At 50.3% G+C, this 23,618-nt stretch overlaps 3 protein-coding genes across 3 annotated transcripts; 2 read left to right on the plus strand and 1 right to left on the minus strand.

The window, feature by feature from the left end:
- Positions 1-1,932: 1,932 nt before the first annotated feature.
- On the minus strand, positions 1,933-6,773 carry JKAMP (JNK1/MAPK8 associated membrane protein). Its single transcript, XM_008922198.3, has 6 exons — positions 6,626-6,773; positions 5,900-6,054; positions 4,455-4,661; positions 3,555-3,736; positions 2,806-2,882; positions 1,933-2,504 (listed from the first exon to the last, which is right to left on the minus strand). Exons 2-6 carry the CDS (start codon positions 5,959-5,961, stop codon positions 2,286-2,288), a joined length of 747 nt encoding a protein of 248 aa, XP_008920446.1. The 5' UTR covers positions 5,962-6,054; positions 6,626-6,773; the 3' UTR covers positions 1,933-2,285.
- A 1,084-nt stretch (positions 6,774-7,857) lies between these two features.
- On the plus strand, positions 7,858-10,146 carry L3HYPDH (trans-L-3-hydroxyproline dehydratase). Its single transcript, XM_008922205.3, has 4 exons — positions 7,858-8,184; positions 8,465-8,587; positions 9,146-9,283; positions 9,648-10,146. Exons 1-4 carry the CDS (start codon positions 7,951-7,953, stop codon positions 9,771-9,773), a joined length of 621 nt encoding a protein of 206 aa, XP_008920453.1. The 5' UTR covers positions 7,858-7,950; the 3' UTR covers positions 9,774-10,146.
- Positions 10,147-12,150: 2,004 nt separating this feature from the next.
- On the plus strand, positions 12,151-15,118 carry GPR135 (G protein-coupled receptor 135). The gene is given in 6 exon segments (XM_029964155.1): positions 12,151-12,594; positions 12,596-12,637; positions 12,639-12,735; positions 12,767-12,825; positions 12,827-13,507; positions 13,509-15,118. Coding segments are annotated over 6 exon segments (1,449 nt in total). The 3' UTR covers positions 13,635-15,118.
- The last annotated feature ends 8,500 nt before the right edge of the window (positions 15,119-23,618 follow it).

The raw sequence follows: 23,618 nt of genomic DNA on the forward strand, positions 1-23,618 counted from the left end.
GAGGTACATTTATTAGAAGAACCAGGAATACTTTATAACACAGCCTGGATATGATCATCTTTAATTTCCACTTTCTGGAGAGCTGTGATAATAACAGTGAGGGGGCTGTAAAATAGTCTGAGCATCACTGATCTTTCCAGAACTGTGTGTTTGCTTTTCCACAAAGGATAAATAAAACTAACAGACCTCAGCTCCTGCAGCTTGTGGTTTCGCAGTTATCACTCCAGGACTATATGGTTAATTAATGTTTATGTGCTTTAGAATTTTAGTATAAGCAATTTTTACTTCTATTTCCATTTAAATGAACAATATTGTATGTTATCGTCTTGGGAAGGGGTGATATCACACAGGGTACATACAAATTGCTTGCTTCAGAGCCTATTTAACTCAAATCCTGTAGATATCACTGAATCACAGAATGGTTTGGGTTGGAAAGGACCTCAAAGATCATCCAGTTCCAAGCCCCTGCCTTGGGCAGGGACACCTTCCACTAGACCAGGGTGCTCAAAGCCATCCAACCTGGCCTGGAACACTTCCAGGGATGTGAACAGTTGCCAGATATCTGCTTTACTTGTTGAGTCACAGAGGTCTCATCTGTAATGAGTCACAGGTTTGGTCACTGTATGACCATCATCTGATTACAGAATGTGGCTTTTTAATACATTCAAGCTGAAAGGCAATGGCTTACAGGTTACTTTGGAATCATTGAGTCTGGATAATGTGATCAGGAACCAGGGAGAGAAATGATGGATTTATAGAAGAGAATGTCAGAGGAATCAGGCAGAGAAGAGAAAGATGGTGAACATACAGCAGAAGAGAATCCTACTCCATCTGAAAGCCAGAGCCAGTATTTTCTGTGTGAAATGTTCAGGGCAGGTTTCTTCACAAGGAGCCACTATAAAAACATTGCTTGGTCATTCCAAACTGTGTGTATTTCTCTCTTTGGTTGCCATTATATATATAAAATTTTTTTAATGCTACTGAGAAAAGGTGATAAGAAGACTTTATTAATTTGTATTTCACATTCCAAGTTTGGCTAAAGCACTGGAGCCAAGCTGTAAGGTCAGTGGTTGGGGATTTCAGGCAAGGTCCACGAGGTGCACTGTCTTCCTGTAAGCTCTCCTTTTAATAGAATCCTTCATTCTGCTTTCAAAAGAACAGATGACTCTCTAGAACTAGCAAAAAATGTACTCTTTACTATACCTGATGTTACCTGGGAGCTGTTGTTATCTTTTCAAAAACAAGACACAGCCCAACATTTAAACCCAATGCATATAGTCCATACACAGAAATGCCCATGAAAGAGGAACAGTCCTTAGGTGTGGTGTTCTAACATGAGTTTTAATCCCTTACCTTTAGAACTGTCCTCTAGATCAGAGTGTCTGCAAATTATATATTGTACATGGCAGAAAAGACAGCATTTGATTTCCTTATGATGCTCAGTTACTTCTTTAATCCCTAAAAGCAACACAGAGAGAAAACTAAGTCTGTCAGTGGAGATTTGACTCAGCAAGGCCAAACACTCTCCTCTGAGCAGCCTCGGGAGTTTTAACAATATTTACCAAGGTGTTCACTTTAGGATTTCGAGGAATGTAAAGCAGAGATAATGGCATTTCATTAAGGAGACAAAGAATCTCCAATTATTTTTATTAACCAAACTACCAAGAAAAGAAAACCTTTAATCTGATCTATTTAATGCTCTCCCTACATGAACAGGTCTCCCTACACGAAGCTCACAGAGCATAAACTATACTTTATAGTGAACTTTACAGTGCAGTTCTTCTCCTTTTACCCAGCAGTCAGACCCAAACATCATGAGGAATCATGCACAACATGTTTCATCTTTTGATGGAAGGAAGAAGACAGTCTGTTTCCACTGGTGGGGGATAGAAACTAGAGTATGTGATGAGAAACAACAAGCTCTCTGGCATATTCAAGCTCTATTTTTTTAAATTTAAAGTCTATTGAAAACCAGGTTCTGTTGTTTTATTCAAATATTGTATTAGGAAATGAACATACACAAGCAAACCACTGTACTAGAACGTGTCACAAGCTTTTTATACAGATTCACAGTGATAAATAGATACAAAGACATTCCCTTTGATCTATACCAGATACTTATGAGGAATACAAAGTGCAGCTTTCTGATATTATACAGTCTCAACCAGAGGTGTTTCACCAGAAGTCTGGCACATGAACAACTTCCTTTAAAACAGGAGTTTCCAAAGCATGACTAAATTGCTTGATCCAGATCAGTGGGATGGCGTTGTTGGCACAGGTTCCTTTTAATGTCCATTTCCCCCTTCCGAGAGGATGCGTGATGGCTCCGTGTACTTTGCTGTCATCAGGTAAAAGAGGGCAGGGGCAGGAACCAGGGCAAGCAATGGCAGGTCCTGCTCAAGCTTATCCAGTTTGGAAATGGAGATGATTCCATAGGCATGAAGCAACCAGTGGCTGAAGAGGACAACGAGCCTTTTCTTCCTCACCAGAAGATCCTTGAAAGACTTGTAAAATAAACACAGTATCCTGTTAGCATTCAGCCTGTTCCCCAGTTCCTGACATTTAAGAGATGTTACAGGCAGAACACAGGGACTGTATGAAGGCTCCTGTGTTTGAGCCCTTCCAGCAGCAGTGCACCATGAGAGGGAAGTCTCACAGGAGCTTCCTCCAGCCAAGAGGAGAATGCATAAAGGAAGAGGCTTAAATGCAAAATACACTGCTGAGAAAAGGCAAGAGACAAAGTAGTCTCTGCTCACTCAGGTCTTTTATAATCTGAGTTTTAACATAGGAAACATGTTTACCCACCTCCACTTCAGAAGCAGACATGTAAACAGCCAGAGTAACCAAAGACAACACCAGTATGATGTATGGGAAGGCATAATCTAAAGGCAAACATGGAAGACATTAGCAGGAAAAAGGCATGATTTACAGTTCAGAGAAAGTTTTTCCACATATAACCACAGGTATGAAGTAAACTCCAGCCCATCTTTCATCAGCACATCACACGTGCACAGCAATAGGGGTCAGCCAAGCACAACTCCACAACAGCTCTCACTGAGCTTTTCAAACTTCTACTGTTTCTTGGTGGAGTTATTGTACACTTAAACCACGAACTGAAAAGGGCAGATAATAAGAAAAGTAGTCAGGCTGAGAGATGATTTTGTGGCACCTCTCCACATGTGACAAGGATGCTGGAAGCTAAACCAAAAATACCCTATCTTCACAAACCTATACTGTAATCCATCTCCAAAATCAAACTCTGCCTTAGCAGAAAGTGGAATTAACTCCCTCTGAAGTAATTTCCTCTCATAATGCACTCTATTCCTTTTTTTGGGAAAGGGACAGTCTCTAGCAGCATTGGCTGAGGCAAAGCAGTGGGTCAGGAGCCTAGTGAGGTCAGGGCTACTAATGAGCAACCTTTTCAGGTCAGAGTCCTCACAATAAACAATGTCCTTATTCCCAAAGCAAAAAGTGTCCCTTCCCTCCCTCCCATAAATCACTTCTTAGTGTGCATTTACAGGTATGTTTATGAGTGTTATTAAGAGAGAACTCACAGAGCAGGCCTCCTCCCACAGCCTGCAGCACAGTGAGGATGGGGAAGAAGTACAGTGCTGCATAAATGCTTTTGAATCGATCAGACTTTCCCAAGCCACAGGCAATTTTCTTAACCAGGAGAGGCCGAAGGAGCATCATTAGCACAAGACAGAATGCGTAATATATAAACACAATGGTGTACCTGAGGAGAAAAAAAACAGAAATTCCTTCAAATGTGCAGTTTTCTCATGGAGACTCAAGTCACAACCAGGGAATTTGGGGTTAGTCAGTGAAGTCTAAAGAATTTATAACCAAAGGATGTAAACACGGAATGATGGGCTCACTTTTCCAAGGGGGAAATGGTCAAGATGTAGCAAAGGAAAAGAAAAAGAAATAAAAAGCAGCTTTGAGCTTCATAGCTAAATAGTGAGAGGATGAAAGGACATAGTCCCAGGCTGTGTCAGGGGAGATTCAGGTTGGACATCAGGAGGAATTTCTTCATAGAAAGGGTGATTAAACATTGGAAGGGGCTGCCCAGGGAGGTGGTGGAGTCTCAGTCCCTGGAGGTGTTTAAGGAAAGACTGGACATGGCATTCAGTGCCCTGGTCTAGTTGACAGGGTGGTGTTGGGGCACAGGTTGGACTCAATGATCTCAGAGGTCTTTTCCAGCCCAGTTGATTCTGTGATTCTGTTTGACAGCCTGGACTGTGCCACCTTCTCTGGTTACTCAGAAAGTCATTAAGTGGTGGGAAATGTTTCTCATATAAAACAGCTCAGTGCATCAAAGACTTCAGGGTATTGATACTCATTGATCTGAGCTGCATCTGAACACTTTCTGCAGTGTTGAGAAGAGGCACAGACACAAACACAGCTGTATAAAAGAGAGGGACACACAGGAGCACAAAAGCCTTCACACTCACAGGGGGTAGACAGCCTCGTGGGTGCAGTGCACTGTGGTGATGTAGTCGGGGCTGGGGTTGTAGAGCATCGTGTACCAGTCCGAGAGCTTCTTCACCCTGCAGGAGCGGATGTGCAGGGACCCCACGGGGTCACTGACCAGCAGGGTGACCACTGCTGCAATGCTGCACTCCAGCAGGGCTGTGATGTGCTGCAGCAACGCGCTGGAGCTGAGGGGCAACACAGAGAGTTACTGGTTTTCTAACTCTACAGGAAATCTAAACACCGACTGAAAAGCAGAGGCCTGTGCAGGACAGAACCTCCTGCAGAGTTAATATTCGCTGTGACCAACGTTGGGGCAGCTCTGCCTGGATAAATTCAGTGTTTGAAGCTGAGTGTGAAAACTCATTTACAATCTCAGATGGTTTGGTGTGTAAAATGGGCAAAGAAAGCAGCAGTGAGGATAACACACCACATGTCTCAGAAGGGGTAATGCTGTTACATATGATATAAGAAACATTTTCAAAGATACAAGTCCTTTTTAAAGACTGTCCCTGGAGGTGTTTCAGGAAAGACTGGATGTGGCACTTAGTGCCATGGTCTAGTTGACAAGGTGGTGTTGGGTCATGGGTTGGACTTGATGATCTCAGAAGTCTTTTCCAACCTAACTGATTCCATGATTCTGTATATATTCATATATTAAACTCTCCCAGTCCCCTATGTTTTCAGTGTTTATAGAATCACAGAATGGTTTGGGTTGGAAGGGACCTTAAAGATCATCTTGTTCCAACCCCCTGCCATGGGCAGCGACAGTTTAGTACACTCCAGTCACTACTTCTTAGAAGTTCTAGTCTAGCACCCAACATCTCCAAGTTCTAGTCTAGCACCCAATGGCCACATGGTAGCTGTGGGTTTAAACCCCTTTTTAACAGAAATTCCTTGATGTACCATGCCCAGAATACATATTCCTAAAGAGAGAACTCAAATCCATTCTCTGGCACTGACCAGGGCCTCTATGGGTAAGAGGTCTGACCCAGGATTGAGGGGATGACACAACCCACTACTCCTGCCTGCTGGGAAACCCAATCCAGCCCAAAGTGGCAGATGGAGTGGGCATCATTAAACAGATACAGACCATGCCCCGAGGGCACTGACTGGCAAAAAGGATCTGCAGGACCCTTACATTAGCAAATAAATCCCCCTCCAGCTGCTCAAAGCTTATGTGCTACCATATCAGCTCGACCAACAGCCAGCCTGGAGAGGGCTTGGAGCAACCTTGTCTAGTGGAAGGTGTCCCTGCCCATGACTGGAGGTGTGGAAACAGATGGCCTTTAAGGTCCCTCCCAACCCAAACCATGCTGGAACTCTAAGAACTGCTGGACAGTTAAATTCATCATCTCTGACTGATCACTCGTGGATACAAGATTTCCATTTTTAAACAACATATCTACAGAAGGGCCACACAAACCTCTTCTTTCCAGAATACCACTCAATAAAGAACCAGTGTAAGACCAGGGGCAGCATGGCCATGAAGCCGAGGTAGAGCCAGTCATAGCGGTCTGGAGATCCTGTACATTCCCTGCAGATCTTGTTGTCATCAGTCCTCTGACCTCTGGGACACACCTGCAGAGAGCAGAGATGGGATTTACAACCCGAGGAACAACAGCACATCATTGCAGTTCCTGGACAAACAGCGTGAGGCAGCACTGGGGCAAGAAACTGATCAAATGTTTAAAGAGATGAAACAAAAACATCAGTAATGTCTCAGCTTACACTGGCCTTGCTCTGTCTGGCTCCTGCTTCTTAATAGAAACAAGGGTGAAGCATGATTCAATTTACCCACCAAGCTGCTCACAACCACTGTCCCCCAGTTTCTTACTCCCCTCCCTGGATCTTGCTCTCCCTCAAAAATAAAATCCAATTAAATCCGAGTGATTTCAGCACAGCTCTCCACCTCATCCCGTCCTGTTCCAGTTTTTCCAGCCCCTCCGCTCAGCTCTGGTTTGGGATCGAGTTTCCAGCACCTCCTTCCAGGGGACGTTCACGGAGCAGTTCCTGTTTAGCTCAGGGACCTCTCCCCGCCCTCGGCGACCCCAGCGCCCCGATCTCGAGGGGATCGATCCCATCTCACGGCGGGACCCGCCCCAGCCCGAGCTCGGGGCCACCCCGTGCCCAGGCCGAGCCCCGCACTTACCCCGCAGTCCCCGTTAGGTCTCCACGGAGCCGTTCACCGATAGGACGGTCCTGCCGCAGTACAGCCCGAGGCAGGCGGGCTGGATGTCCACGGCTGCGGAGAGATCGCGGCGGACAGGGGCTGTTATCGAGAGGCGCACCGAGCCCACTCCAACCTCATCCCCATCGTTACCCCCACTCTCTTTCCCATCCTCATCCCCATCCCCATCCCCATTCCCAATCCCGGCCCGTCCTACCGGCGCGGAACATCGCTGTTACCCGGCAACCGCCCCGCCACCACACTTCCGCCTCGGGCGCTTCCCGCTTCCGCCCACGGGACGGAGGGCCCTGCTGATCAATGTGAGGCGGGCCACCCGCAAGGGCGCGCCAGACATGGGGGCGTGGTATAGAGGGGGCGTGGCTTTGGGTTTGGCTCCGGCGGGGTGGGCGCGGCCTCAAACGGGGCGCGGCTTTCTGACAGTGGCTCTGTCACTGTCGAGTGGGCGTGGCCTTCTGGTGTGTGGCGTGGCCTCGACCGTGCCGGGCGCGTCCCCCGCGGTGCGCATGGCGCGCGGGGCGGCGGTGACAGTGTCGTTGTCGCGGTCGGTGTCGGAGCGGAAGCGGGCGGGCCGCTGCCGCCGCACTCGCCCTCGGCCCGGTGCTGCAGACGGTGGAGATGCACACGTGGCGGGCGAGCCGCTGCCGCCATCATCCCGCGGCTGGAGGCGGCGGAGCGGGCGGCGGCGCGGCCGGGCTGTCGCTGCTGTCCGCTGCGGCGGGATGGTGGCGGCCCGCGCAGGACCACGTGCGGCTGGCGCTGGGCACGAAGGCCCGCCGCGCGGCGGCAAACTGCCGCATGCTACGGGCCGTGGTGGTGCGCGGCGGGGCGCGCCGCGGAGGGCGCGCACCTGCGGCGCTGTCCTGCCACGGGCCGGCTACAGCGCCATGTGCGGACACGCACGTTGATGGCCCCTCGGGAGCGGTTCGCGCTCGACTACGGGCTGTGCCGCGGAGCCCGGCCCGCCCGGAGACCGCGTCCGCCTGCGCTTGCCCTGCGGGCTCGTCACCGCCTGTTCGTGCCCTGGGACGCCGCGCAGCGGCAACCCGTGCGCTGCCACAGCGTATGCCCGCTCTTCGACCGCCGCTACCGTGGGCAGCCCGGCCCGCTGCAGTGGGCTTTGGGGGGCTGGGGGCTAGTGGCCTGGCTGAGGCGCATGTGGCAGATCCGTCCCTGATTCTGATGCTCTTCAGAGGTTGTTGGGGTGGCATAAGGCATCACATGTATGGGAGCACCTACACATCGTCCCAACCACTGCCCTTGCGTGAAGTGAGGTTCCTTCACTCCGTATGCAAGCAAGCCCATGGCTCAGCACGGTTTGCCCTGCTTACCTCCCTCCCTTTCTCTGCTCAGACTTGGCCATTGACGTCCCTGGCCATGGGAAGGTGGTGGTTGACATCGGCTACGGCGGCACTTTCTACGCCTTCCTTAGCGCCGAGCAGCTGGGCCTTGATGTGTGCTCCTCAAAGACCAGAGACCTTGTCAGTGCAGCGAGCGCAGTGACAGAAGCGGTGAAGAAACAGGTATGGGGGAGCACCGTGGCACCCCAGCACATTCCCTTCGAGGTGACTGCACCAGACTGAGACACTCAGGAGGGGGGGGAGTCCCATCCTTCCAACCTCATGGTGAATCTCAGAGTCCTTACAAGGACGTAAGAAGGAGCTCCTGCTGCGTCCATCTCTGTTACTGCAGAAGCAGAGGTGGAAACGCAGCAGTGTGGCCTTGCCCCCTTCCTCTGGTCTCTCATGGAAGCTGTACTGCACATGCTGCTGCTGTGTGTGACCCTCTCTGTGCTGTTCCCAGTTCAAACTTCATCACCCTGAAAGTGAAGACCTGGCTTTCCTCTACGGCACCATCCTGACAGATGGGAAAGATGCCTTTAGTGAGGAGCCCACCACCAACATCTGTGTGTTTGCAGATGAGCAGGTACAGAAATGGGCTCTCCTCAGGCACATGAGGCACCACCTTTGTCCCCTCTTACGTCCTCTGCAGAGAAGAGGGACAGTTCTGCTGCTCAGTTTGGGCAGTGATTACTTTTTGCTAGTCATGTCTCTGAAGAGCCAACTGTCATTTCACATGTCCTGTTTTAATTCATAATGGCAGAAATACTTCTGTGCATCTTAGGTGGTGACCTTTTAGAAAGGTTTATACCTACAAACCCTTTGATAGGAATGTCCCAGGGGCAGGGTGGCCTTAGCCCCTCTGAGTCCTTTTGTTGTGATGCTGGTAAGCTTTCGAGTGCTCCCTAAATAGCCTCAATATTTATTAGATCATCCATCCCTATAAGTGTGCCAAAGCTAATCGCAATCCAGAAGTACCCCAAACCTCCCGCTGTGATATATCCAGGTTCTGCACAAAACCCTGGGCTAGAGGGATTTCCCCCAAGCACAGTATCAAGGTGCCAGAGAGATCTGAGGGGAGCCATACTGTTTTCTATGAAACTCCAGAATAGTAGAGCTGGTTCATCATCTCCTCTGCATGTAGGTTGACCGAAGTCCGACAGGTTCGGGTGTGACAGCTCGCATTGCCCTGCAGTACCATAAGGGACTCATCCAGCTGAATCAGACCAGAACCTTCCGGAGCAGCACCACAGGCTCCTTGTTCACTGGGAAGGCAGTGAAGGCAAGTGGCTTGTGCTGGTCTTTCCCCCTGTCTCAAGGACTGCTGGAAAATTGCTGTTGCCTTGGCTCAGTGGGGAAGCAGAAAAGCCTTTCTGTTGCCTGAGGAAGAGCATGTGGAAAGGGGGAGGTGCCTGGGGGTCTTGCCCTCCCATAAACCTCATGCTTCAAGGATTTTAATCAGAAAAGCAAGTGACAATAAGTCCTTGTTGTGTTGCACGGCTGCTGCACACTTTGTGATGCACTTGGGCAGAGCACAGTGCTCCAAGAGGGGTGTCTGCATAAGTGCCAGGTAGCACTGGCATTTTCTGGGGTTGGGAGTGTGGAAACCTGCTGTCGCCTCTGTCCTGATCCTGATCCCTCTGCAGGAAGCCAAGTTTGGCGACTACAACGCTGTCGTTGTGGAAGTCTCAGGAGAAGCCTTTTACACTGGCACAGCCACCTTCACTGTCGAGGAGGAGGACCCACTCAAATACGGCTTCTTGTTCAAGTGACCCGAGCCACGGGTGATGGCAAAGTCTCGCTGGTGGTGCTGTGCTTCTCCTGCCCGTGAATTTCTGTTCTTGCTGCGATATGCCAGAGCAACGGGAACAGCTTTGGGTGGTGTGACAGCATCTGCCGTGTTTCAAGATAACAAGCTGTGTTGCCCTGTTGTGATGAGCATATTGGGTGCGCTGTGATTAGCATAAACGGGCTGCTCTGAGAAGCCATAATATTTTTCTTCTTTTTTTTTCTTTTTTCCCCAGTAATTACTCACAGAAAACAGAACTGATCTTGGAGAGCTGTCTTCAAAGTTATGTGCCTTCTCTATATCTGAAAATTATGAATTTTAAAACCAGATTCGTATTAAATGCCAGCTGAAAACACTTCCTTTCTCCTCTTATTTTCCCTCCCAGAGCACATTTCCAGGATTCTACTGTGTGTGTCATGGCTGTTGGTTTGAATCCTTGTTGTGTCCTGCGCAGCCAGCCATGCTGCTCTGTCTCATGCCCTGTCTTCCCTTCTTAGGCCTGTCCAGATACCTCCTTCCTCCATTACACCTGCTTCACTCCACCAGATCTCTCCTGCATCCCAGAGCTGGGGATGAATTTCCCACTGTCCCCACTGCGTGAGCGTGCCATGCTGCTTCCCTAAACCTTCCTCTCTGGCTTATCTCAGACCACTGGCTGCAAATACCCCATGGTTAACTTTCAACAGGAGCAGCTGTATTCAAAGGTCTGAGCTATTATGACCTTAGGTAATTATTTACTGATGATTTTGTCTCAGTCCAGGGGCAGCTTGTGCAGTGGAGTGCAATCAGTGTTTGCTTTGCCAGAGTCCTTCCAAGGGAGGATTGCCAATGGAAAAACCAAACCAAGCATTTGCAGTGGCAGGAGCCAGAGCTTCAGACCACTCGTGGCCTGTCATTTCCACTGTGTCTCTGGACAAATTGGTGCTTGTTTACTGAAGACACTTGTGGGAGTGTCTGGGTGTACTTGTTAAAATGAGACATGAAAATGAGAATGATCATCTCCCAGGAGCTCTTGCAGCAGAAGGGAGAAAGTCATACTGGTGAGCTTGGAAAACACTGGCATCAAAACGCCTGGGAGGAATTTCTTCTGCCAAGTTGAAAATTATAACTTTGGAATGGGAATGAACAAAAATCATCCCCTCATTCAGAGAATGCCTGTGCTGCCAAGAGAGTTTTTATAGGACAGTGTTTGGAGCTCTTGCTCACAGCTTTCCTGTAACCCCTCAGTAAATCCTGTACAGCTTCTGGTCCTGAGGAGCAACAAGTGACATGCACACCCTCCATGCTTGCAGGACCAAACTCCTCCATGTGTTTTCAGCTTCTGGGCTTCTCCCTTGTGATCAGCCCCCCAGCCTTGCTCGCAGGAAAGAGCTGGGACAGCAAGTCACAAAGCCCAGCACAGAATGTTTTTAAGCTCTTCAGCCATTAATTGGGATGCAGCATTCATTAGCTATTCACTAGCCCCATCCCTAGGAAACTTTTCAGGTAGAGGCAGGCAGCTCCAGCATGGCTGAAAGAAGGGGGACAGGGTCCTGTGCCCATGTGGGGGTCCCTGACTGGATTCCTCAACCCTACAGCTGGTGACATCTCAACCTCCAGCCTGGAGAGTGGGAAGGGGAGCCCTCATCTCTCTCTACAACTACCTGAAAGGAGGGTGTAGCCAGGTGGGGGTTGGTCTCTTTTCCCAGGCAACTGTCAACAAGACAAGAGGGCATGGTCTTAAGCTGTGCCAGGGGAGGTTTAGGTTAGATATTAGAAAGAATTTCTTTACAGAGAGGGTAATCAGCCATTGGAATGGGCTGCCCAGGGAAGTAGTGGATTCTCCGTCCCTGGAGGTTTTTAAGATGAGATTGGATGTGGCACTTAGTGCCATGGTCTAGCAACTGCAGCGGTAGTGGATCAAGGGTTGGACTTGATCTCAGAGGTCCCTTCCAACCCAGCTGGTTCTATGATTCTATGAAGGGGGGTGGTCCCAGCCTCTGCCAGTGTCTGGGGGTAGCTGGTCCTTCATGATGGAGAGGGGGACAGGAGGGGAGAGGGATGTGAGGGGAGAGGGATGTGAGGGGAGAGGGATGTGAGCAGAGGGGGGGGTGACAGGATCTGCGAGTAGAAAAAGGTCTATGGGGACCCATCCCCGACTCTGGGATGGGAATGACGCCAGTGTGGGGTGAGGTGGTCCTGGCCTCTGCCAGAGCGTCTGGGGGTTGCTGGTCCTTCGTGATGGGCTGCGGGGCTGTACGGGGAGAGCAGCCAGGAGGGGAGAGGAGTTGACAGCGTCTGGGGGGGTCCCATCCCGGACTCTGGGATGGCGATGACGCTGGTTTGGGGTGAGGGGGGATCCCCGTCCGCAGCCCAGCCGGATGCCGGCATCCGCTCGGCCCCGTGCCCGGCTGTGGGGCCGGCCGGGCGGGCGGGTTCCCCGGCAAACGGCGGCCGAGCGTACCGTCAGCGGACCGGCGGGGCCGGCGAGGGCGGGCGGGCGGCAGCCGCCCTCTCAGCCGCGGAGGGCGCGGGGCACGAGTGCGCATGAGCGGGAAACATCTCCACGGGGCAGAGCGGCGGCGGGCAAGCGAGAGCGGGCCGGGGGGCGGCGGCGGCGGGGCCCCGGCCGGGGTGGGGGGGGGGGTCCCCCCCTTGGGGGCGGCGGGGCGGCGGGGGGGCCGGGGGGCCTTTTTTTGGCCTGCAGGGCGGCCGCGCGCCTGCTCATTTCGCCTGTCGGCGCTGGCAAACGGGGCGGTGCTGCTGGTGAGATCGCCCGGCAGCCGGGCAGTCTCCGCACGGTCACCAACGCATTCGTGCTGTCCGCTGTCGCTGTCGGAGCTGCTGGGCGCCTGCTCTGCCCTGCCGCCTGGCCTTCCTCAGCCTGCTCAGCCGCCCGGCCGGCTAGGCCTCTCGGGCAGCGCCTGTGCTGGCCAGCGCCGCCTGCACGATTGAATTCGGTGGATGTGTCCGGAGGGGGCCGGGCTAGGAAGATAGGCCGCACGCTCACCATGGCCCTGCTCTCCTTCGACGCTACTGTGCCAGTCGTGCGCCAGCCCGGGGCACAAGAATGGCCCTAGCAGTCGCGCTGCGCCAGGCCTGCTGGCGGCCGTCATGGCTGTGCGCGGCGCTGGCGGGCTGGTACGGGCTTGGCGGGTCGAGGGGCAATCGCGACCGTGGCGTGCTCCTGTGCTGCGGCTGGGGCCGCCCTACGGCGCGGCCCTCATCGTGCTCTGCTACCTCCTGCCCTTCGCCGTCATGTGCTTCTGCCACTTCAACATCTGCCGGGCGGTGCACCTGGCCGAGAGCCGCGTGCGGCCCCTCACCACCTACGGGCACCTGCTGCGCGCCTACGGGGAGATGCGCACGGCCACCACCGTCCTCATCATGATCGTCTCCATCATCTGCTGCTGGGGACCCTACTGCATCCTGGGGCTTGCCGCCGCCGCCGGCCACCTGCCCTTCTCGCCCACCATGGACGCCGTGGCCAGCGGGATGGCCTGGGCCAACGGCGCCATCAACCCCCTCATCTACGCCGCCCGCAACCCCAACATCTCTGTGCTGCTGCGGCGCAGCCGGGAGGGGGGCTACAGGACTCGCAACAACATGGTCGCCTACCTGTCGGTCCCAGGCCCCCAGCTGGAGCCCCGCAGCCGGGCTGACCGTGTCCGGGAACGCTACATTCAATCGTCACATCGCCCCCCTGGCGCGCCCCTGTCCTCCTCTAGCCCGGCGAGCCGGGGGAGAGGTGGCCATGTGGGCCTGCAAGACTCCTGCTGTGCTCTTCTGTAGGGATGGGCAGCCGGACACCATTTCTGAGGCCACCTTGAAGACCAAAGCAGGCGCCATCGACACCAGCCTCTGAAAGGACAGGGGTCCGGGATGGAGGCATTGGGTCCCGGGGCTGTCTCCTTGAGGAAAGGCGGGGAGAGTCCCAGTGCTTGGAGCCCTTTGCAGCCAGACTACCAGGAAACTGGAGAGATGGGACTGCGCACGAGCCATAGTGTGGTTTCTTCTCCATTGTGTGAGCGAGCTCTGGTTTGGTGGCCCAGACTGCGAGCAGCGAGAGCTCCACAGGGAAAGGAAGCCCTTTCCTTTCAGCAGGCCTGATGCACTGGTGACAGCCTCCGAGCCCAGCCAACACAAGAGCTCGACTGCAAGAACAAAACAGTGTTTGCTCCAGTCCTGCAGAAAGTGCCACAGTGAAGCTCAGAGGCCAACACACCACTGCAGCCCAAACTGACTGACTGACTGTGTGAACTGTTTGTTAAGTGCCAAAAAAGCTGTTGAAAGCTGAGCACTGGCAGCTGGAAGGCACTCTGAAAATATCACACTGTGAAAAATGCATCATGGCAGGATAATGTTGCTTTAACCCATTATATGTGGAAGTGCCAATAGTTATAAAGTCATGTAAGACTGTAAGACAGGCTAAAAAAGGGATCTATTAAGGTTATTTTTTTTTTTTAATTTAAACTCTGAAGCGTAAAAAACCAGTAATTTTGAAAGGGAAGATGTATGATACTGGGAGGGAGGGAAAGGAAGATGAAACCTCAGTTGTCAGAATTTCAGTGGCCTTTTCTGGTTTTTTTGCAGATATTTTTTTTAAATACTGTGAATATGAGAAACATGAGTTCCTCAGACAGACTGAGGAAAAGTGTGTGACCACAGACTGTGGTGTCACTGAGTTTGTGCTCAAAGGTGTGTGTTTTCTTTTTGAACTCACCTGAAGTGTCTCTTGTCTCTAAGTGTTTAACTGTGTTTAGAGAAGCTGTGTGGGAGAGGTATCTGAAAGGAGAGGTAAAGCAATACCATGTGCTCCCTGTGTGCTCTTCAGCATGTGAAAATCTGTATATGCAGAGAACAGGTATTATTGTATTGATGGCAGCAATCCGTTGGAGTATAATGTATAAAAACCACCTCTGTTTGATGTTGAAAAGGAAGGAAAATAACACAATAGAAGTGTGATTGTATGGCATAAATTTGTATTAATTTATCAGTGTAATCTTTTTGTTCGAAGGCCTAAAGCCTTAAACTAGTATTTTGAATCAGAAACTAAGATTGGGCCTTCCTTTGTTTTTGCCACAGTTAAGTGTGAGAGGTGGGCAGTGTTTTTCCGTGTACAGGCTTTAAAAATACAATGTTTCAGTTTTACCGGATTTTTCAACTGTTTGTGACGCAAGTAAACACACTGTCATTATTCTGTGAGACAAGAAATAAATTGTCTTTTATGCAGGACATGAAAGTGTCTCAGCCTGTCATGATTCTCAGGCCAGCCTTGAGAAGGGAACTCCTCTGAAAAATTGCCAGATGAATGATAGTAGAGAGACATAATTGTTTGTGAAATTTTAGTGCAGCTGGTTTCCATGGTCTAAGCATTACTGTAACTTTCTTCTGTGATGCTCCTGAAGTCCACTAGGAAAAGATTTGACCTTTGACTACTCAGCACTGCTGCTTTGCCCTGCAGCTACTGGATTTTGCAAGTTGAGTAGTGTTTTCTTGCTGTTTCAGAGAGGAGCTGTGCAGAAGAACCACAGCTTTTCACAGGAGCTGTTTGACAGCAAGTGAACACTGGTGGCTTGTTGGAAGGGTGGGACAGGAATTTCTGGCATACCTGCCCTTCCTTCCACATGGCTAGTGTAAATGGAAAAAGGTGGTTGTGAATGGCGAGGTTAGATTTAACTCCTACCTAGGTAGTTGCAGGGGGTAACAAGGAGATTGGTGTGGGATAATTTGCCATAGAGACCATGTGGCTAAAAGCCCCTGGAAAGGGGATTCCCTCAGTGCTTGGCTCTGGCCACCTTTCTTGTCCCTTCTGTCCCCACCACGCCAGCTGACTCTTGCTAACTAGCTCAGACACTAAACAACCACTGACTCCCTCTTTTTCATGCTGGTTTAGTTTTCTACTGATTTGATGCCCTGACCAGTGCACCACAGGCCAGGTAAACATCTCTGTGGCCTTTCCTTCTGGCAAGGGCAAGATTGGGGATGTCAGGACTGAGGTCGACCACAAGGTTTCAGAGGAGCTGCTCCAGGAGTGGAACTATCACAGCTAAAAGGTGGTAGTGAAGCTGGAAGTAATATTTTAAAACGTTTTTAACAAGCATTGGTCAGTGCCCATATGTTAGTCTTGTATGTGAAGAGTTGAATAAGGACAGCAGGCTGTGGTCTTTGAGCCATCACAGATTAGCACATTTCTGTGAAACACTAAATCAGGCTGTATTCTTGACTAGATCCTTTTTGACATGGACCTGCTGCAGCTCCAGTAGAGAGCCAGCTTGTGTTTTAAAGCTGTGCCTGGCCCGTACTTCTCATAATCTTAGAATCATAGAATCATTTTAGTTGAAAAAGACCTCTTAGGTCATTGAGTCCAACTATTACCCCAGCACTGCCAAGTCCACCACTAACCCAGGTCCCCAAGTGCCACTGCTACACATCTTTTAAATCCCTCCAGGGATGGTGACTCCACCACTTCCCCCGGCAGCCTGTGCCAGTGCTTGACAACCCTTTCCATGAAGAAATTTTCCATAGTAAACAGTTTAAACCTCTTCTGGTGCAATTTGAGGCATTTTCCTCTTATCCTGTCACTTATTACCTGGGAGAAGAGACCGATGCCCACCTGGCTCCACCCTCCTGTCAGGGAGTTGTAGGGAGTGAGAAGGTCCCCACTGAGCCTCCTTCTTCCCAGGCTGAATCCCACCAGCTCCCTCAGCTGCTGTTGAACTAGTGAGGTACACGGGTCTCTACAGCCACATTTTTAAAAGTTTTAAATGTTTTAAAAAAACCCAACCAAAGGGTGAGGGGTCTTAAATAAACCACAACCAGCAGAGAGAGACACAAACCATGCTAAAGGCTGCAGGTTGCCTGCCAAAATGGTACTTTAAATGCTGCTGTGTCCCAGCTGTGCTGAAGGTTTCTGCCTCTCAGGCAGCACTACAGAGTGGGTGAGGAGGCCTTTGCCATGCTAGCACACAAACTAGTGTGTCAGTCTGTCCCTGTACCTAAAAATAGCTCCATATATTCATCCGTGAGAAAGAAACCAGAGGATTAATTCACTGTTTAGCTCTGAAAACTCTGCCTGTGGTCACAGCTGCTTGTTCACAGGTGAGAAAACATTGCAGGGCGTGGCTCCTGGCCGAGCCACTGTGGGACATCACCCCCACATCTCTCACGTGCCCATGTTGGTGTCACCCTGCTTAGAGAGCCCCTTTCTTTGGGCTGAAGAATTCAGAAGACAGCAAGACACTGAGGTTTTAGACACTGTAAAGCTAGCTCTGAGGCTCCAACCCTCCAGCCATGGCTCTTTCCTTTTCTCTCCCTTGAGATGAGCCTGGACAAGGTGCATTGCAATCTCATTTCCACAAGGATGTTGGGACACTTTTTTAGTTCAAAATTCATGTGAGTTTGTCAGTGCAGGATGTTTGGCGTAAGAGGCATAGCAGTTAACATGATTTGAAGACCAGTTCAACCCTGAATAACAGTGACAACATTAGTCAAAGACAAATTAAAAATGAGTCCTTGGGCTCTTAGTCCCTTGTTGACTTTCCAGCATACTGACCATCAGTTTAAGAGTGCCCTATTATTTGGCAGTGATACACATGCCACTGATTTAACTAATGCATTATATTTTAGAAGAAAAATATGGTCTTGATGAATGACAAGCATTTTAGAAGGTACTGCTCCAACTGCAGGCAAGTGGTAGTTTTCCTTCTGATTTAATCATTAGATTCATCTAAGTAATTATTTTCCACTCCTTTCCTAGGCTCTGGATGAAGTCTCTGTTCAGAACAAATGCTGTGTGCATAATTTGTGAACTGTGAACAATTAGCAGCCCGATTAGCAGTATTTATAAGTGACAATCCGATGAGCTGTAATACCTGTCATCAATCAGCAGAACCGGGATAGCTTGGGTGTAAGATCCCCAATTGCTGCTTCCCTTTCAGCACTTGGTGTTGGTTTGTGTATCCAGTAGATGCCAGCAGAGACCTAAGCACAGCTTTTCCACTAATGATTCTAAGAAAAACCTCTTTCTGTTAAATGAGATCAGCCACTCTGCCTTCAGGACTGCTGCATCCCAAATACAAGCATTCAGAGCAAAGGTTGCAGCTGATGCAGTGAAAGCCCTAAGGGCACTCTCCAAAACCCGGGTTGAAGGACAGATTCCACACGTGCTGCTCTTTGCAAGGTTTGTTGTAGAGTCTGAAATGAATAATTTGGAATGCACATCAGAAAAGTTTGATTTTGTGCAACGCTAGCTAATTAACGGCCGTGCTGCACGTGCCCCAGAGCCGCAAAACCTGCAGCTGGAGGCCTGGTGAGATCAGTCCTGACGCTGACAGGGTACTTAGTTCAGCAGAAGAGCTGCCTCTTCAGTCCAGCTGCTTTTGTGTTTTTATATAGTGACTCTGACTGTTCACAATAAATAGTGGGTGCACATCTAGACCTGCTAAATAACTGTAACTCTGCAAAGAGTTACAGAGCCACAAGGTAGTAACTAAGCACCAGAAGAATAAAATGGTCCCAAATCCCGCAGTGGGATCTAGGCTTAGGTGACCCCATGCTCAGCTGTGCTATGCTGGCTGGATGGGGGAGGACAAGGCTCTATCCATACCATGGCCAGCCCTCTTGCTGTTCCCAATTTGCAAAGGAGCAGTGGTTTCTCACGCCGTGCCGCTGGCAGCACACTGCCTGGGTCTCGAAGCATCTACAATCAGCCCAGCTGAACTGCTTAGGGAACAACTCGGCATCTCTGGATATTTTTTCCTAGGATATCACCACTGCAAGAAGCAGGAGGAAAAATGACATGGAGAGGCAGACTGTAAATCCCCCTCAGTGGCATGAAATGGATGAGTCACTGAGGAAATCAAAGTGAAAGTAGTGGGAACCCCAGGGCACAACACCAAGGCCTGCATTAGTCTAGCTGGGGAGTGATGGATGATCTCAGCCAAGAAGACCCCCAGGAGGCTGTGACCAGAGCCAGAGGAGATTTGACAAGGGGGACTCAACAGCAAAAGGAATTCCCACACAGCATGATGTGTGCTGAGGGTCAGATCCAGCACGGGATTCACTCGCAAAGACCTCCTCCTCTCCAGGCAGCTGTGCCAGAAGGAGGGCAGGTGGTGACACCCTCCAGCACTTCTCTGTCAGGGAATCAAGCCCTGAAGCCTTGCTGGGGCTGTTTGTGCTGGGTGACACAGCACATCGGTGTGCCCACAGGCTTCTGGGGTGATCATGGAAGATGAGCAGGATACAGCCATGATTGACTAGAGGAAGAACATGCACTCTGAGAGGAACCACTTGTTATTTGTGTTATTTCTTGTCTTGCTGGCACTGAGATCCTCCAGGTTCCTCTGCAAAGCCAAGCACTTCCAGAAGCCCACAAAACTGATTGGAGAATATATATATGATACTTGGGATCCTTAATTTTATGCACCTATTAGTCCTCCCTTTATAAACTATTTTTAGTCTTATCTCTTGCATAGTCAGATCAGAAGCTAATAAACAAGGGGAACATCCAAAGGGATTCACAAACAGAACAAAGATTTCGTTTTTTTTTTAAAGCTTTGCTCAGAACAGAGGATTGCACCTTTCCTTGGTGGGAGGGTTATTTTTGTGTCCACTGAAGAGTTACAGGTGTTTGCAAACCTCAGTTTGCTCCAGATGTCTGCTTTCCCTTCAGACATGGGGATGCCCTCTTCTTCTTGAGGAGAAGCAGAAAGTTGCAGCAGGGGTGACTTTGGGGAGGTCACTTGGGAAAATTATATTCCTCAGTTCCTGGTAGTTCAGGAATGGAAATACTCAGTGCTGATCAGGCTTCCACATCCGGAGGAACATCTCTCTTTCTCCCAGGGGGTAGAGCAAGTCTGGCTGAAGGTGGCAGGACTATCTCCACCAACTTCTGCCAGCAGTTCTGATGCACAGGGTGAAACACTTTGCTTACACCTGGGGCTTGACCAGAGGGATTCACTGAGATGTGCACTCTCAGAGCTGCAGGTGAAAATTTTCCCCAGGTTGGGGCTGCACATGGATGCTAGGCTGGCTCCCAGGGGAAGCTGGTGGCCAGCACCAGGCTAGCCCACCCCACCACAGTGCAGGGCAGCTGGGAGGATGCTGGTGCTGCATCTGGTGAGGAACCAAACTCCCTGGATGGGTCCTACAAATTAAAATCCCTCAGGGTCATAGATGTGGACAAAAGCACCAAGATAAATCTCTCTTTAAACTCATCTTGCTCTCCCAGCAATTCCCTGCGACCACGTAAATGTAATTTGCTTACCTGATTTAACAACACACTCTGAATTAATCTCAGCATCAGGGATAAAAAATGCTCTGAGTAACCAGGTCACTTATTTTTTTCCAGTGAAATCTAATGTGCTGTGCAGCACTTGTGCTTCTCCCTGACCTGCGCCTGTGGCTTCTGTGCTCAGTCTGGTGCATTTTACAGAACATTTGGTAATATACCATCCCTGAGGTCATGTCAAGTTCTGAATACAGCATCTGAATTGTGAATTCTTTCCAGAAAATATAACTCAAATGGTGATCGCCTCCTGCTATTAAATTGGAAAGATTTGCCATAGAAACTAGGTCTTGCCTGAGTGCTTCTCACTGATTTCACAGTAAAAATGGGTTTTAGGCAGAGATCGGGAGCTGGGAGAAACACAAAACTGGGACTTCCTCACCTTTCCTTGAACCCAGGGGATGCTCTGCACAGAGCTTGGCAAAGTAAAGCTGTGTGAAGGTACACAGGCAAAAATTCAAGTAGATGGAAAAGCTCCCAGTAGTCCTCAGCACCCAAAGCCCAGGTAAAGTCATGGGCACAGTCCCAGCCCTTCTTAGAGCAGTGTCCTGGAAGGCCAAAGGGGTGGGTTAGGCAGCAGGAACAAAGCTATGTCCTCCAGACTTGCTGTGCCCAGGATAGCCCTGGTTTAGGGCAGCTGTACTTGCTGTTGCCCAAATACACAGTGTGTGTGTCCTACCCCTGCACAGCCATGTCTGAACTGAGAGCTCAAATGCCAGAATATGGGCAAGAAAGTAATGGAAAAATGACAATTCAATGACTTACCTTTAGAGATTTTGTCCTGGGAACTGGGAAACTCCATCTTAATTTCAAGTTCATGCAAGGTGACAACAGAGTGCAAAGCTGGGTTTTAGCAAGGGGAGCCTGCACAAAACAGGCTCCCAACACAGACCCTGGCATTGGCACAAGCCCTGGGGAGGCACTCTAGTGGAGTGGGGCACTCTGTGATAATTTCAAAAGCCATGGAAGTAAGTTCAAATGACCCATGAAACTGTTTTGAGTTAGTTTGTCTTATACAAACGTGCATTTGTGTTGCCTGCACGTGCACACATAGTGCACCAGCCTGAAGGTCAGGCATTGTCAGAAGTCACAGAGAAGCCACGTGCTGTGACCTTTGGCTATTTGACTTGAACTATGAGGGACAGAATTAAAATTAGCCCTCTTCAACCATGCTGGGGGAAACTTATAAAGAAAATTTAGCATTTATCTGGAGAACTTTTCAGACCACAGTAGAGATCACAGAGGAATACAAGAAGCATAATTGATTTTGCACTTGACAGCTCTAAAATGGTGAAATTGGAACGTGCCAGTAGATGGTGGTGCTGCCTTTGCTGAGGCTCTGCTGGGGCCCAGCAGCACAGGATTTCTCCCTGGCTCACCTGCACACTCTCATCAAGCCTGGTTTAAAGGCTAAAAATAATATGAAATGCTCAGGGGTTTCAGATCGGAGCACTTCTGATTCAAACAGAGAACTCTCCTTTCTACATGCATCTATTGGAGAACCACAAGCAAGGCCAGGGAGAAAGATCACAGGAGAGATATCTGGCAGGATTTGCTGCACAAGACAGGATGGAGATGGGGCTCATTACCTCCTTCCTGCATCCATTGCCTTTGTGTCAGCTTGACCTCTCCTGTCCCCCCACAGAAGCAAAGTTTGAAGGGCATGTTCACCCACAGCACAGGTTGGTACAGAAATAATCAGCTTTTATGGGGTTTGAGAATCAGAATCACAGAATTGTTTAGAATCACGGAATCATTTCGGTTGGAAAAGATATCTAAGATCATTGAGTCCAACTGTTAGCCCAGCACTGCCAAGCCCAAGTGCCACATTCACATGTCTTTTAAATACCTCCAGGGTTGATGACTCCACCACTTCCCTGGGCAGCCTGTGCCAGGGCTTGACCACTCTTACCATGAAGAAATATTTCCTAATATCCTAAAACCTCCTCTGGTGCAACTTGAAGTCACTTCCTCCTGTCCTGTCTCTTGTTCCCTGGAAGCAGAGCCCGACCCCCACTTGGCTACAATCTCCTTTCAGGGAGTTGCAGAGAGTCAGAAGGTCCCCCCTTGAGCCCCCTTTGCTCCAGGCTGAGCTCCTCCAGCTCCCTCAGATGCTCCTCATCAGACTTGTGCTCCAGAAGGGATATTGAAGTCTGACAGGAGTAAATAATTATTTTTGGACATGAAATCCAGCCAGCTCCTGCTGTCCCGGCACCCTGCAACTCCTTGCCGGTGGCACAAAGTGGCAGTGCTGCCAGTGGGATTGGGAGCCATGCCTGTCCAACTTGCTCAGCTGAGCTTTGCATGCGGTGCTGTGTCTGCATCAGGCCATTGCCTCAACCTCTTGACTCATCTTTTCCAAGCTGGGGTGTGATGCCACGGATAACAGGTTGAGTGCAGGAGATGACATCTGACACTCCTCACTCCTGCAGGACTCCCAGTCACCCCAGCCTTGGGCAACAGGGAAAGCCACTGGGCTGGAGAGGAGCACAGCCGAGGCTGGCTCAGCAGGTTTGGTGCCACCAACTCGGGTGGCCCCATGGGGCAATTCCTCCAGGAGTGCCATGCCCGGCAGCTCCCCTGGCACCGGCGGGTCTGGGCAGGTTTGGCTCATCCAGCACACAAAGGTGTGCTGGCTCATGGCTGTAACTGGAGGGAACAACCAGGATTTGGGACACAGAAGCCTTTTTTCAGGTGAAACCCCCCCCCCAGCCAGGACATCAGTGGACTTGGGCTCACACAGCACAGCTGTGCCAGTCTAGCACAGCACCCACCCTGGTCCCCTTTCCTCATGGATGACAAGCATTGTATCTGACATTCATATTCTTAGGTCATAGATGCTTCTAATCCAGCCCTGAGGAAGGGTTTGAAGGCTATGAAGTTTGCAAGTTACTATGATTTTTTTCTTCCCTCAAATATCTTGGTTGAATAAAAAGCTATGCACTGACATTGCTTACATCTCCCACTGCCACCCCCCACCCTGGGGACCATCCCTTGTCACAGAGTGGTGTGACCCAGGAAATCTGCCATTAACCAGAATTTCAGGGCCTCATCAGGTTGTGGCTGGCTTGTTCACATCCATTTATGGATGAACCCCAATCAGCCCTATGCTGGGGACACGGGGATTTATAACGGAAAGAGCAGCTGAAGCCATTCTCCCCTTCTCCTTGGGCCCTTTCACCACAGCCCAGGGCTGCTTTCCCCTGGCATCACCAGCCCACATGACTGCTGGGTGCTGTGATGGAAGCCATGCTCTTCACTGTATCCCTGTGCTCCCCACCAGCCTAAATCTGGCCAAAACTGGGGCATAAATACGCTTTGTGGTAGGAAAACACCAGCAATGGGATATAAATAGAAAAAAGCTGCAGTGTCTGCCAGTCCCAGTGCTGGGTGGGATCGCACCAGAGGAATCCCCAAGAAGCCCAGGGATGTGTTAGATGCCCCATCTGTGCTGGTTCAGTGCCAGCTTACTGGTTATTCTGGAAAAGCCCTGATCAAACGGGAAAGCATATGGGTCTGAGCATGGTGCAGATGCTCCCACTGCTACAGACAGCAGAG

The sequence above is a fragment of the Manacus vitellinus genome, unplaced genomic scaffold (genome assembly GCF_001715985.3).
Source record: "Manacus vitellinus isolate BGI_N305 unplaced genomic scaffold, ASM171598v3 scaffold_6_pilon, whole genome shotgun sequence".
Taxonomy (NCBI): domain Eukaryota; kingdom Metazoa; phylum Chordata; class Aves; order Passeriformes; family Pipridae; genus Manacus; species Manacus vitellinus.

Bases quoted from the DNA above. Each gene is read 5' to 3' on its own strand.
- JKAMP (XM_008922198.3), bottom strand. From the start codon at position 5,961: ATGGCCATGCTGCCCCTGGTCTTACACTGGTTCTTTATTGAGTGGTAT. The intron at 4,662-5,899 runs GTTTGTGTGGCC...GTTGCCCCTCAG, and splicing joins TGGTATTCTGGAAAGAAGAG to CTCCAGCGCGTTGCTGCAGC. The intron at 2,505-2,805 runs GTGGGTAAACAT...TTATTTTACAAG, and splicing joins TGTCTGCTTCTGAAGTGGAG to TCTTTCAAGGATCTTCTGGT.
- L3HYPDH (XM_008922205.3), top strand. From the start codon at position 7,951: ATGCAAGCAAGCCCATGGCTCAGCACGGTTTGCCCTGCTTACCTCCCT. The intron at 8,185-8,464 runs GTATGGGGGAGC...TGCTGTTCCCAG, and splicing joins CAGAAGCGGTGAAGAAACAG to TTCAAACTTCATCACCCTGA. The intron at 8,588-9,145 runs GTACAGAAATGG...CTCTGCATGTAG, and splicing joins GTGTGTTTGCAGATGAGCAG to GTTGACCGAAGTCCGACAGG.